This window comes from Hermetia illucens, chromosome 2 (genome assembly GCF_905115235.1).
Source record: "Hermetia illucens chromosome 2, iHerIll2.2.curated.20191125, whole genome shotgun sequence".
Lineage (NCBI taxonomy): Eukaryota > Metazoa > Arthropoda > Insecta > Diptera > Stratiomyidae > Hermetia > Hermetia illucens.
In genome coordinates, this window is record NC_051850.1 from 109,365,092 (window position 1) to 109,380,037 (window position 14,946).

Sequence of the window (14,946 nt, forward strand, 5' to 3'; positions counted from 1 at the left end):
AATTCCTTTTTTGTCCTGTCTGTGTCACGTAGTTTATTCGGAAATGAATAAACCTATTGACGCGAAAGTTTTTGACGAATGACTTCATATTACGTAAAGTCTACGAGGTCGTAAGTTTGAAGGGGTCATCCCGTGTGTTGGATCTGAGGAATCGATTTTTTTTATATGAATTGCATCTAGAATATTTGAGCAAAGTGTAAAGTGCAAAGTACAGTGTTAAAAAGTAAAGTGTCGTATGTCAGGTTTATGTCGATCGCCGTAATGAGGTGCGAATTTACCGGTCCAAACGACGTTTGGATGACTTCACTAAAAAGAGAGAGATGAAGCCAAGGGAACAAGTGGTTCCCGAAATATCAGTATTTGCAAAATATAAATTAACTCGAGCAAGTAGGAAAAAAAAGCTTTTATTATTTCAAATAATTAATCGTTAGAAATACCGACTAATTACACTCAGATAGTTTTTGTAAGCTTAAATAGGCTCTGTTGGCAGTGTGCGGACTTTATCGCCATACCTGTTGTGATTCTTGAACCTAGATAGGAGAAATTATTTATTAATTATTCTTCTCTTATTATTTTATTTATTTTATTTATATTTATTCTTCTCTTTTGACGAGTGCGATTTGATGTTGTTGGTTGATTGGTGCTTGGAGCTGACGTTGCTGCCATGTACTTCGTCTTGCCTTCATTGATGTGCAACCCAAGATTTCGCGCCGCCTGCTCGATCTGGATGAAGGTAGTTTGTACGTCTTGGGTTGTTCTTTCTATGATGTCGATATCGTCAGCAGTGGCCAGTAGTTGGGTGGACTTAAAGAGAATAGTGCCTCTCGCATTTACCTCAGCATCACGCATCACTTTATCCAGGGCCAGGTCAAAGAGGAAGCATAATAGAACATCCTCTTGTCTTAGAAAGTTGTTGATGTTAAATGGTCTCGAGGGTGATCCTGCTACTTTTATCTGGCCTCGCAGATTGGTTAGGGTCAGCCTAGTCAGTCTTATCAATTTCGTTGGGATACCGAATTCTTTCATGGCCGTGTACAGTTGTACCCTGGTTGTGCTGTCATAGGCGGCCTTAAAGTCGATGAAGAAATGGTGCAACTGATGGCCCTATTCCAACAGTTTCTCCATCGCTTGCCGCAGAGAGAAAATCTGATCTGTTTCTGATTTGACTAGAGTGAGGTCTCTTTGGTATGGGAAAATTATGTTCTGGGCGTTTGGTGCCATCCGATTAGCAAGACAGCAGAAAATACCTATAGATATAGATGGTACTCCGCAATGTGAGACCTCTATAATTGCCGCATTATAATAATAATCGTTGGCGCAACAATCCATATTGGATCAGGGCCTTGAAGTGTGTTAGAGCACTTCATTCAAGACCGTAACGGTACACTAGGAGGCAATGTGGTCAACATTGCGCTCGCCCGAGATTATTACCCTGATTTGACTCAGGTACTCATTCACAGCTGAGTCGACTGGTGTCCGACGTCAAATCACGATACAAATTCCACTGCCACCAGTGAGATTTGGACCGCGACCTTCCGTATGACAGCCTAGTGCTCTAACCACTGAGCTATCCGGACACCGCATTGCCGCAGAGAACTAAGATATCGAGGTGGAAAAATTGCTGCTCAAGATACTAATAGGTTATCATCGGCATCACTGACGCAACAGCCGATATTCAGGTTTTGCCTTGTAAGAAACTCCAGTCCCGGCTTTCCGCCAAGGTCCACCAATTCGTTATCCCCAAAACCTGTGTGACGTCCTGGCCTACGCCGTCGCTTCATCTCAGGCAAGGTCTGCCACGTCTTCTTTTTTTACCATAGATATTGCCGTTATAAATTTTTTAGGCTGCACTGTATTAATTATAGAGGTACGTATGGGACAGATAATGCCTCGGTGCCAATCATCAGGCATTGCTTCGTTATTCCACACATTGAGCACCAGCTGAGGAACCACTTGGTAACTGCATCCATATTCAATCAGTTTAGTTGTAATTCCATTGACTCCTGGCGACTTATGGTCGCCGATATATTGCACTGATCGTTTCTTCTACGCATGGTGGTGGCAGCATTTGTCCGTCGTCTTTAGTTGGCTTGATCCCAACTTGCCGGTCCCGGGGTGAAAATCATACAGTCTGGGAACCCTCTATCATAATTTTTAAAGTTTCGCGTAAAACAAAATCTTATTAAAATCGATTTTTTGTTTGTCTGTCTGCCTGTTTGGTCTGTCACATGCATTTTTCTCGGAAACGGTTATAGCGATTGATACCAAATTTGGTGGAAACTGTGAACGCTCACGCACGCAGTGAGCTACATCCTCCTAAGGACAGGGGGAGGGGCACACATGCAGAAGGGGTGTATAATTTTTTTTCACTAAGTATGAGAGTGAATCATGTGGAGTATTAAATGAAGAGTCTCGGTTAGTACTTTCCGAATCCGGTCTTGGAAAGGTGGGGAGTGCGAGGGGTTGAAAGTAATCTTTTTTTCACGGACTCATTCTCAGAAACTGCCCAATCGAAAAATATGAAAAAATTCAGCAGCCTACACTACTTGGTGCCTAGGGTTGGAAATACCCTCCATATCGATATCTGTTTAAATAAAGTCATAATAGTATATCACTATTATTTTTAGTAATCGACTACAAAACCCCCTTTGAGTTCATCCTAGAATCGCGAAATGTAGCCTATAACGGAGAGCATGATCCTATTTTTTTGTGTGGGTGGAGGCGGAAATTTTAAAAAGACGCTGCTGTGAAATGTTGTGTGTAGGATTCTCACCCTCACTTCTCCGCCCATAACCCCGCGGGACCACCGTCATATGTTACTCGGTGTGGGGGCTCTGGTTTACACCAGCGCAACTAAGTCACGCGTTCGTCGCGCTATTCAGGCTCCTTCCAGTTCTTGCAGCTTCCCCTGTGTCGAAGTTACTGTTCTTCTGCACGAAATTATATGGTCCGATAACTGTGTTGAGAGCGCCGTTTAACCTCCCTCTTTCATTTGCAAATCTCGGGCAATGGAACATATCATGCTCCGGGTCCTCGGGTGTAGCGGCGCATTCGGGACAGTCTGGGGACTCATTCAATCCGAAGTGATGCAAGTACTGTGTGACGGATTTTGACAGTGTTGCTTTTCCTGCGATTGGTAATAAGGACCGCTTCCGTCCTATTTTCCACCAGGTCCAATTTCACCATTTGAAGCCATGTTTTGATGGCATGAATGGTTTCACTTAGTTACACTTCCACGTCCTGGTTGTGTTTCGCAACTACTACCACTGCCAGGTCGTCTGAAAAACCAATTAATGTCGCCTCTTTTGCCACGCGAAGGCCGCGAACTCAGTCGTCCATTATGTTCCACAGTGGAAGCCCCAGTACGGAGCCTTGGAGAACACCTGCTGTCACAACATATTCCTTCGGTCCGCCGTCCGTCTCGTACCAAAGAAGTCTCTCCGAGAGGTAACTCCCGATTATCCGACCTAAGTAACCAAGGACACCCAGTTTAGCCAGAGTGCCCTTTATCCAGCCTCAATTGGCGGAGTTAAAGGCGTTCTTGACATCCAGCGTCACCAACGCGCAGCATTTACCAGCGGCCGATGCTTCCCAGGCCAGATCTACGAACGTTGCAATGGCATCGAGCGTGGACTGCGATCTGCGAAACCCATACTGCCGCTCCGATATTGTATACCGCATCTCTCCAACATCTTCCCCATACTGTCTAAAAGACAGATAGGCGGTATGGAAAGGGTGCACCAGGTCGTTTGTGGGGATTCGGTAGCAGAATCAACCTCTGCCTTTTCCACTCCTTCGACCATGCACGATTCAAAATTCAAATACTTATAAACTATGGGGACCTGATTTTGGCAGTCAGGACTTTGTTCGAAATCCCGTCCAATTCCAGAGCCTTATTGACCCCAATTTGTCTACAGATCTTCCGCAGTTCATCCTCGGTTACCCCAGGAACTGAGAAGACGTAGTGTTGAATCATTAGATGAGGTGCACTTTCTTCCTGTTGTGGGAAAAGGTTGCAATTATTTTGAACCAGAGTCGCGGGCACGTTACTTGGGATGATTTTTGTCCACGAATCTTGTTCATTGCAATCTTGTAAGCAACTCCTCCTCCCCTTGTAGCAATTCTGTTTACTTTCCCATATAGCCTTCTTAAGGCTACTTTGAACATCGCGGTATTCTTTCTCCGACTGCCGATGTGCTGGCTTCCTTCTGGTCCGTTGACGAAGCCGCCTCGCTCGCAGACACGATGCTCTCAACAACGAGATTTCTTCGTTTCTTACTATGATGGAACTTGTGTCGCGGCATTGTGGAGTCGCCTACCTAAGTTGCTCGTTGATATAACTGCCTCACTTTTTCCAATGCCGTTCCTTTCGGGTCGCAACCTCCTTCTAAAGCCGCCAGGAGTTTCTCTTCCTCGGAAGCTCTAGTGAACCAGCCAGTGTTCGCAACTCGACTTCCACAGTCTAAAGCCCACGTCTTAAAATTCTCTAGTGTCCAACACCAAGCTGTCTAGCATCTCCTCATATTGCGCTAATGTTCCTCTAGGAGGAGTAAAACAGCTGTAGACATGGAGGCCGCTGACTTTCACTCGTAGGAAGCCGGTTCCTGGGAATGCCATTGTTTCTTGACTGGCTCACCGTCAACATGCCTACATCGCCGCGTTTCCCGATTAGTCTTTTACCCACGTAGCACTAACGTAACTTTTGGCAGGGTTCACATATTATCGCCAAGTCTACATTCGACTCTCAAATGGTTTGCGCGAACAAGTCTTGAGTTGTTTCGCAATGATTGGTTGCTGATTTGTATCATCCTCATTCAGCCTTATGATTCAGTTCCCTCCTATATGCCAAGCGCCTGCCACGATCTGCAACGTGCCGGTCGTCCACTCCCTTTTTCCCTTTGCACAGCATGCATCATGGATCATGATAAGGTGACCCTCTTCTCCACATTTGCAACACCTTCTCGACCTATTGTGCTCACTAGTACATGCTGTTGTAAAGTGACCAAAATCGAGGCATCAGAAGCTTCTCTTAAGAGATATTTGTGCCCGAAGTCCGACTTATACCGCCACCTAGGTCTGTTGATGCCGGATCAGCTTTGATTTTCCGAAGAATATCCGCGTAAGATATATATTTTTTGGAAGTGATGATTACTGCCGGAAGAATCTTCTTTTTGTCCTTCTGCTTTTTGCCGGCCATCTTTGTCCATTCTTCGGGTTTACGAGCTGTAAGCTCTTCTCTTTTTGTTAAAGTTGGAGCGGTAATTGAAGAACTACCTGGAACTTTCGCTGGCTCAGCTTTTTTCGGCGATGATGCCGCTTGCTGGACACCAAGCGATTCACTTATTTCTTCCCTAGTCCGCATGTGTCAGTGTTCTCACTTACCTTATGTTGATGAGGGATCACCTGTGTCTCCACGTGATTTTGCCACATGACTCTTAGGCGTTTTTCTCCTCCGCTACTGTAGTATCGGACAACTTAATGTTACGTATCAAGCCTTGGTATTTTGGTGGATATTCCGCCTCTCCTTAATGAACTCACAGAGTTCATTTATGTGTTCCCCCAGTGAAACAAACGCTGTTGCAGTTTGCTGCCTTCCACGACTGTCTTTACAGCATCGATAGTTATGTCAGTCCGGAGACTCTCCAAATTCCTTTCCGAGTCCCGCGATAAATCTCGACTGCCTAAGGGTAATTTTGCCTACAGTGGTGACCTCCCAAGTTTTCAGCTATTGCGAAAAGGATCCGGTGTAGATCTCATTTTCACTCCACTAAGATCTATTGTAGTATTAGATGCCAGAGTAGCTAAGTTTCCTACTACTGAGGCACTGCGGTCGCTGGATATCGGCGGCCGGGAGCCCGTTTGTCCACGCCCAAAAAACGTCATTACTGCACCGTAAAGAAACTACCTTTCTCGTCCTACATATTTTGTCCGATTTCTGGGTGTCCTTCTCATTGATAGTTTTTATCCACGGGTTGGCATTTACTTCCCACCTGCCAGGTCTGCGCATAAGCATGCCCATGCAAGCACATCACCTGATGCATGCATGTGCATGCCCGTAACACATCCACCGAGCGTTGCCTTATCCGCACGAAATTTTCCAAATAATTGTAGTAGAAATTATATCACAAAGTTTGTTAACTTAATAACCTTTGGGAAATTGCGTTTAAAGATAATTGACGTTGCAAAACGTGATAGGGCAACCGTACGATTTAATCTGCAATACCAGGGAAGTAGAGGTATTATTCTTCGTCTGTGTAATTGTCAAGGTTTTGTTTGCAAAGAAAACCTTATTAAAATCGGTTCAATGTCTGTCTGTCTGTCGCACGCACTTTTCTCAAAAACGGCTATATTGATTGACACGAAATTTGGTGAGAAGGTGGGAACTGTGAACGCCCTGACATGTAGTGAGTGATATCCTCCTACGTTGAGATTTAGAGAGGGGGAGCTCTCCATACATGTAAAAGGGGGTGTAAAATTTTTTTTAACCGGTCTTAGTTTTGAGAATTGTTAAAAAGGCGGAGAGTGGGAGGGGTGGAAAGTGATGATTTCTTTAACGGACACATTCTAAGAAACTATCCAACTGAAAAATTTGAAAAAAATCATGAAGCTGCCTCTATATGGCGTCCAGGCCTCAAAATACTCTCCATATCGATATCTGTTCAAATTAAGTTAATAATAGTATATTACCATATTCTTGGCATTTGTCTAATAATATTAAACTCAGAGTGTGAAACGTATGAGGTTGACTATTATCAATACAGGGGTTTCCATCAAATGATTTATTTTTGATTTGTTATCAATTGAAGGTTGATTCCTTCTGGGAGAGGATTTATACTTGAATAGGCACCTGACAAGATGGAGTGTAAATGCACCGCTTAGGCGTTCGAAAAGGGCCGAGGTGGCGGTTACATATATCTGGGGAGGGAAGTTTGTTCGGCAAATCCCTTTATATAGCGCATTTCTAATAACATTAAGATTCTAACTTTGCCAAAAAAATACGACTTCATGAAACTCCGAAAGTAGACGGCCCCGTTAGTAATTGGTTTCAGTCGTCTTATACTCTCAATCTCATTAATATGCAATACGTTGCTTATTTTAGCTGACATTTACATGAGCCGTAAAATGAAGGATGAACTTTACTACGAAAAGTACGATAACGTCGCGATAATGTTTGCAACAATCAAAAATTATGATATGGAACAAGTTGGTCTTAGTGTCCTCAACAGAATCATATGCGACTTTGATGAAGTTGTAAGTTTCGCCAATCAGCTCTATGACATAAAAATGTTAAATAATGAAAATACTAAATTTGGCAGCTCATGTCTCATACGGGCCCTCTCAAAATCGAAAAGATTAAAGTAGCTGGCTGGACATATATGGTTGCCTGTGGATTAGATCCTGGTCGCTGCGACTCGACCACTTCGCTCACTGGTTTCAGAAACACTACCACGCAAAGATCTTCCGCTTTACTACCCACTGGTCGAAGGAGTATGCATAATGGACGTAAGTAGCCTTATTGTCACTTTCTCCAGGATTCTTGGACAATATTCATTTTAAAATTATTGAATTATATTACAGTTTCAGTTCGAAATAAAAGACTTAGTCTGAATTTGACACCAACTGTAAATAAGCCTGAAAGCGAAAGAATACGTAAGCAGAGCTCAAGGCAATCGCATAATGTAGTCTATGTCCTTACTGAGTTCGCTTTGGAGTTGATGAAGGCATTGCAAACTTTCAATAGAGAAAATTTCCAGTTTGAAAATGTGCGCGGTGAAAAGAACCACAATGGAATGTTGAGAGTTGGTAAGATCCCTTCGAATCCTTATTTTCTTTACGTTTGACAAATCGCCTACTACATAGGAATATCTCATGGGGAAATAATGGCGGGTGTTGTAGGATCTAGTAAACCGCTCTACGATGTTTGGGGCAACGCTGTGAACATGGCATCTAGGATGGATTCAACTGGAATCCCAGGAAAAATCCAGGTAAAATTTGATTTCCTACGGTGAAAGTCCTACTATTTCTAACTAGCTATTATGTTACCTAGATCACCGAGGAAACTGCTGAGGTTTTAAAAGGTTTCGGCATATCTTGTGATTATAGAGGGTTGACGTATGTCAAGGGAAAGGACTACATACCGACCTACTTTGTTGGTATTGACGATAATTTTAACTTTATTCGAGAAACACCACCGTCAACAGCGGGCATACAAGAGTTTGGCAAAAACGATATTTTGTTAAGCACAAGGCTATAGGAATAATTTAGTTTTAAGTATTTAACATTTTATTTTGTAATAAAACTTCATTTAGAAAAAATACTTACGTGGTACTTTATTTGTCTCATAGAAGGAAATTCTATTTCAGGCTTTACAGAGAGAGCTATATTACTAATTTTGAGCGAAATGCCATGAAGTTTGGCCTCTATTTACCTCTATTATATCTTTTTCTACGTGGGAATATTAGCATGGTTATTAAAGTGTGGCACCGAGAGTACTAGTAAAGGAGTTGCTCTTCCATTTGCCACTGCTAAGTTTTATTAAATAGTAGAAATGAGGAATCCTTTTAATTCAGCGACTGATCAGAACCATTTTTATTATGGTTTCATAGAAACATCAAGTGAAGTCGATTCATTTTTGTCTTTCTAATCATCCATCTGTCTTCTTTCCTTCGAAAATTTTCAAAAGTCATTGATCCCTTTATATCATCAAGAGGCGAGATTTCTACGTTCAGTGTCAATTCAAGATTCTTAGCCACTGGTTTTGATTTTATAAAATTAAATATTATATGCGGCTGGCTCAGTGATATAGGCTGCTACTTTGTCTCAGCGGAATGTGGCGGATTAAATCCAAAAAGCCAAAACCGTCTTCTTCTCATCGCGCTCAGCTGTGCCATTTTGTTCTCTCAAAGATCTGATCTCGATGTAGTCACGAGGCTTTCAATTCACCATCCAACATATCAAACGACCGTTGTTTCGGCCGGTCTTTTGGTGGCTACCCATCGACTTCGATTTTCAGACCAATCTTGGCAAGTGAATTCTCGATAGCGAGAATGACATGACCATACCATCGGTGCAACTCTATATCGATATCCTCATTTCATCATCATCATCATCATCGTCGCAGCAACTGGTATCCGGTCAAGACCTGCCTTAATAAGGAACTACAGACACTATGGTTTTGCGCCAATGTCCACCTATTCGATATCCCTAAAAGCTGTCTGGCGTCCTATCGTCTTCTTTTTCTATCTTATGGACTTTCCAGGCTGAATCATCCTCATCCATGTGGATTAGGTGACCTGTCCACTGCAATCTGTTGAGTCGGATTTTATCCACAACCATGCGGTCACGGTATCGCTCATAGATTTCATCGTTATGTAGGCTACGGAATCGTCCATCCTAATGTAGGGCGCCAAAAATTCTTCGGAGGATTCTTTTCTCGAACGCGGCCAAGAGTTCGTAGATTTTTTTTTTTTTTGCTAAGAACCCAAGTCTCCAAGGAATACATGAGACCCTATGCTGAGACTATTCGAACGGAATAGTTTTTGTAAGCTGAAATAGGCTCTGTTGGCAGCCAACAACCGTGCGCGGATTTCATGATCATAGCTGTTATCGGTTGTGTTTTTCGACCCAAGACAGGAGAAATGTTCAACGGTCTCAAAGTTGTAGTCTCCTATCTTTATTGTTTTCCTTTAATCAGTGCGATTCGATGTTGTTCGTTCTTCCGGTTTTGGTTTTGGCGCTGACGTTGCCATCATGTAACTCGTCTGGCCTTCTGGCTGCACATTAAGTGCAGCCCGAGATCTCGAGCCGCCTACTCGATCTGGATGAAGTAGACTGTACATCTCGGATTGTGCTTTCCATGATATCGATGCTGTCAGCGTAGGCCAGTAGTTGGATGGACTTGGAGAGGTTGGTGACCCTCACATTTACATCGGCATCGCGCAACACTTTTTCCGGGGTCATGTTAAAGAGGACGCATGATAGGTCATCCCCTTGTCTTAGACCGTTGTTGATCTTGAATGGTCTCGAGGGTCATCCTCTGCCTTTCTCTGGACTCGCACATTGGTCAGAGTCAGCCTAGTCAGCCTTATCAATTTCATTGGGATACCGAATTCTCTCATAGCCGTGTACAGTTTTACCCTGGCTATACTATCATAGGCGGCTATAAAGTCGATGAAAAGATGATGACACTGATGGCCATATTCCAACACTTTTTCTATCAATTCCCGCAGAGAGAAAATCTGATCTGTTACTGATTTGCCTTAAGTGAAACCTCTTTGGTATGGGCCATTGATGTTCTGGGCGTATAGGACTGTCCGACCTAGCAAAATAGAGGGGAATATCTTATAGATGATATCTCCTTGTTTTATGTATGAGACAGATAATGCCTCGTTGCCAGTCGTCAGAAATTGATTCGCTGTCCCACACCTTGAGCTTCAGTTGATAAACCACTTGGTGTAGTTGGTCGCCTCCATATTTAACCAATTCGGCTATAATTCCATCGGCTCCTGGCGACTTAAGGTTTTTAAGTCTGTGGATTGCAGGGACTGTCTCTTCTATGCCTGGTGGTGACCGCATTCGTCCGTCGTCTTCAGTTGGCGGGACCTCCAACTCGCCAAAATTTTGGTTGTTGAGCAGTTCATCAAAATACTCATCCCATCGCTCCAATATGCCCTTTTAGTCGGATAACAGATTTCCATCTTTTTCTCGACAGAAGCAGCATCGAGTTGTATAAGGCTTCATCCTACTGACTTGTTGGTAAAACTTGTGCGCCTGGTGCGGTTCCTCCCTGTACTTTTCTAGTTCACAGACTTGTTGGTTCTCCCAGGCTTCCTTTTTCCGTTTGTGAAGTCGCTTGTCCACTCGACGGAATTCGTGGTAAGCCTCTGCGCGTGCCCGCGTTCTTTGAGAATGCAACCTTACTCGATATGCGGCATTCTTCCGATCCATTGCTAGCTACATTCATCGTCAAACCAGCCGTTCCGACTTTTCTTGCGGCTGGGGTCAAGTATGTTTGTGGCGGTATCAATGATAACGCTCTTCAGGTATTTTGTGTAGATCATTTGTTGATGCTTCATCTCCAGGATATCTGTTAGCTGCCGTTGTTTCGGATTTAAGGTGGTGTCGTAATTGGAGCTCGGAGCACTATGTCAACGAGATAGTGGTCCGAGTCTATATTGGCCCCCCTATATGTTCTGACATTTATCAAGGCTGAGAGGTGGTGGCTTTCAATCAGCCCGTGGTCAATTTGGTTGAAAGTGGTCCCGTGTGGAGATGCCCACGTATGCTTGTGGACCGCTTTCCGCGCCAACCATGTATTTTCAATAACCATTTCGTGCTGCTAACTGCATAATCCGCAGTCCGTTATCACCGTTACCTGACTGTTGAAATCTCAAAGCATGATTTTAATATCATACTTGGGACAGGCTTCGAGGGTCCGCTCAACTGCCTCGCAGAAGGTTTCCTTCTCCGACTCTGCAGTCTCCTCTGGGGCGTGAACATTTATGTGGCTTATATTTCTAAACTTGCCTTGCAAACGCAGAGTGCATAGCCCTTCGCTTATATTTTTAAAGGCGATAACAGCAAGTTTCATTTTTTGGCTGACTAAGAAACCTACTCCCAACACATGGTTTACTGGATGGCTGCTATAATATATGGTGTAGCGGCTCTTCTCCAAGAAACCGGTCCCTGTCTATCGCATCTCTTGCAACGCTGCTACATCAGCCTTTTATTGGGGTAGGGTATCGGCTAGCTGCTCAGTAGCATTCAGTCTGTACAGGGAGCGCACGTTCCACGAGAAAATGCGCAAATCGTTAATCCGTTGTCGTCGTCGGGTTTGCTGTTTTAAAGTCCATCCTGTCCGAGGCTCCTTCTATGGTTTCGTAACAAATTGTTTCCCATGTAGGGTTGTCAGCCCTGCCCAACCCACAACCTGGAGGACCAGTTTGTACCATTTTTCCCGTTCTTAGCTGCTTAGACTGCAGCTTTTCATTAAGAAAGAACTCCCTCGATCACCACGTGGAGGTAGAGATAGGGTTTGGCAGTAGAGTTGTTGGTTTTGGTTCAGCAGGCTTTTCTCAGGTTTTATGCTCCATCGCGGGTACCAATCCACGTTTTACCCTGAGGCCTATACTACCCTTTGAGCGTCTCATTTCAGATGTGATCAAGGCGTATCACGCCACTAAACTTAAAATCTGCGTCTCCATTACCGCAAGATTCCGTTCATTGCCACTCAGAACCATACAGGGCGGCAGGACAGATGACATTGCGGTAAGTTTTAGATTTGAGACGTTCGTTGATACGTTGATCGGAAAGAACACCATTTATAGAACGCCACTTCATCCAGATTGCGTTAATGCGTGAAGCAATTTCATTTCTCAGTTCTCCATTGGATAATAGCATTGACCAGATATATTTAAAGCACTGCAGCTCTGGACAGGCTACTGCCACTGGCAGTTATGTTTCACTCAGATTCAATTTGAGAAAGTGGAAAAGTTGATAAAGATCAGATGAGACGCCAGGAAAACATCGTCTGCATAAAGTCGTGTATAGGGCGCTGACAGTTAGATGTCTCATGTGATAGTGTCTTTAACAAGAACGGTTTTGATATATCCGCAACATTTCTAACTTTACTTTTCGGATCGTGCTAGAACAATTTAACCCAACGCACGAGTTGTTCCGGTACGCTTCGTATTTTCGAAGTGCAATGTAAAGAGGGCGGTGCCTTTTACGGTGTTTCCCCTTGAATAGCCATGCAGCGCGTATTGCTTCAGTAGTTCCGCAGTTCTTGACAAACTCAGATTGATTCACGGTTATTTGAACGATTTTGCGGATCCGGTTGCCGAGAATATCTACATGGTATCGGACAGCAACCGAATCGGACGGTGATTTGAACATTCTGCTGCACTGCTTTTCCTTTTCCATATTGGAACTGTGATACTTTCTTACCAGTCAGATGGTGTTCTAGCCTCCTCAATAACCGGATTGATAAACTTAAGCCCTAATTACTCCTTCCGAGTGCTCGGGCGAGACAATGCATTTGGCCTAGTAAATCCCTACGTAATCAGCCCAGACAGTACTCGGTCTAGTTACGGGCGAGTGGTTTTAAGCGAGTCAGTATTTTCTTGGCCGAGTTGGGATCGCCCACTATTTATTCACTCGCTTGATATCTACTCGGCATTCCATCCGGCTAGTTTAATCAACTAGGCAAGTGGAATCACGGAAGAGTTTGCCTACCACACGCGCGTTTTTCTGATCACTCTCCATAGAATCAATTCAGTTCTGCCTTTTGTTCGATTTGTTCTCTATCTGCATTCAAAACGTTCAAGTGGAATAACTCTGAAGTTCATTGAAGAATGTAAACCACAAATGATGCTGACACTAACCAAATATTTCTTGAAAATCCTCATTAAGCTATCGACATAACCATAAAAATTTTAACTTAATATATGTAAATATAAAATGTTTTACTGGAAAATGTCTCAAATCATCATACAATAAACGTCCAACAATTCAATGAATATACCACGACTATAATTGAAGGTATCTTATTGGCCATAGGACAATTGTCAGAAGAAGTGATCACTACTAGTGGTAGAGGGTTTGAGCTTCAAAATGGTATATAGGCTGGGGAGATATAAGCGTTTAAAGTTTTTCCCAAGATTCGTCGAAATTTCAGAAATTTTTCTGGTACCCAGACCTCCTAACGTATATACCATTTTGAAGCTCGGACCCTGTACCAATAGTCATCATCAATACACAAGAACCAGTATCGGGTCTAGGCCTGCCTTAATAAGGAAGTCCAGACATCTAGGTGTTGCGCCGAGGTCCACCGATTCGATATCCCTAAAAGCTGTCTGATGTCCTGACCTACGCCATTGCTCCATCTTAGGCAGGGTCTCGTCTTCTTTTTCTACCATAGGTATTTCCCTTATAGTCTTCCCGGATTAAGTGGCCCGCCCACCGTAACCAATTGAGTCGGATTTTATCCACAAACTGACGGTCATGGTATCGTTTACAGATTTCGTCGTTATGTAGGCTACGGAATCGTTCATTCTCATGTAGGGGATTAAAAGCTCCTTGAAGGATTCTTCTCTTGAACGCGGCCAAGAGTTCGCAATTTTTCTTGTTAAAAACCCAAGTCTCCGTGGAATACATAAGGACTGACAAGACGATTGTCTTGTTTAGTAAGAGCTTTGACCCTATGGTGAGACGTTTCGAGCGAAACAATTTTTGTAAGCTGAAATAGGCTCTCTTGGCTGACAACAACCGTGCGCGGATTTCATAGTCATAGCTGTAATCGGTTGTAATTTTCGACCCTAAATAGTAGAAATTATCAACGGTCTCAAAGTTGTATTCTTCTATCCTTATTCTTCCCGTTCGACCAGTGCGGTTTGATGTTATTAGTTGGTTGGTTTTCGATGCTGACGTTGCCACCATATATTTTGTCTTGCCTTCATTGATGTGCAGCCCAAGATCTCGCGTCAATTGCTGCCTGCTCGATCTGGATGGCATCCCCTTGTCGTAGACCGTTGTTGATGTCGAATTATTTGACCTCGCCCATTGGTCAGGGTCAGCCTAGTCAGTCTTATTAATTTCGTCGGGATACCGAATTCTCTCATGTACAGTTTTACCCTGGCTACGCTATCATAGGCGGCTTGAAAGTCGATGAATAGATGCTGCAGCTGGTGTCCATATTCCAACAGTTTTTCCATCGCTTGCCGCAGAGAGAAAATCTGATCTGTTGCTGATTTGTCTGGAATGAAGCCTCTTTGGTACGGGCCAATGATTTTTCGGGCGCATGGGGCTATCTGGCCTAGCAAGATAGCGGAGGATATCTTATAGATGGAACTCAGCAACGTGATACCTCCATAATTGCTGCACTGTGTGATATCTCTCTTTTTATGTGTGAGACAGATAATGCCTCGTTGCCAATCGTCAGGCATTCAG

General features: G+C 43.6%; 1 protein-coding gene across 2 annotated transcripts in view; it reads left to right on the top strand.

Moving 5' to 3' along the window:
* The window catches only part of LOC119649037 (adenylyl cyclase X E), a 74,962-nt gene extending 66,678 nt beyond the window's left edge, over positions 1-8,284 (top strand). For both annotated transcript variants that reach the window (XM_038050996.1, XM_038050997.1), the window contains exons 19-23: positions 7,100-7,251; positions 7,317-7,503; positions 7,579-7,803; positions 7,861-7,985; positions 8,048-8,284. In XM_038050996.1, coding sequence (XP_037906924.1) covers positions 7,100-7,251; positions 7,317-7,503; positions 7,579-7,803; positions 7,861-7,985; positions 8,048-8,254 — 896 coding nt within the window. In that variant the 3' untranslated portion in view covers positions 8,255-8,284. The remainder of the gene's footprint in view (positions 1-7,099; positions 7,252-7,316; positions 7,504-7,578; positions 7,804-7,860; positions 7,986-8,047) is intronic.
* The last annotated feature ends 6,662 nt before the right edge of the window (positions 8,285-14,946 follow it).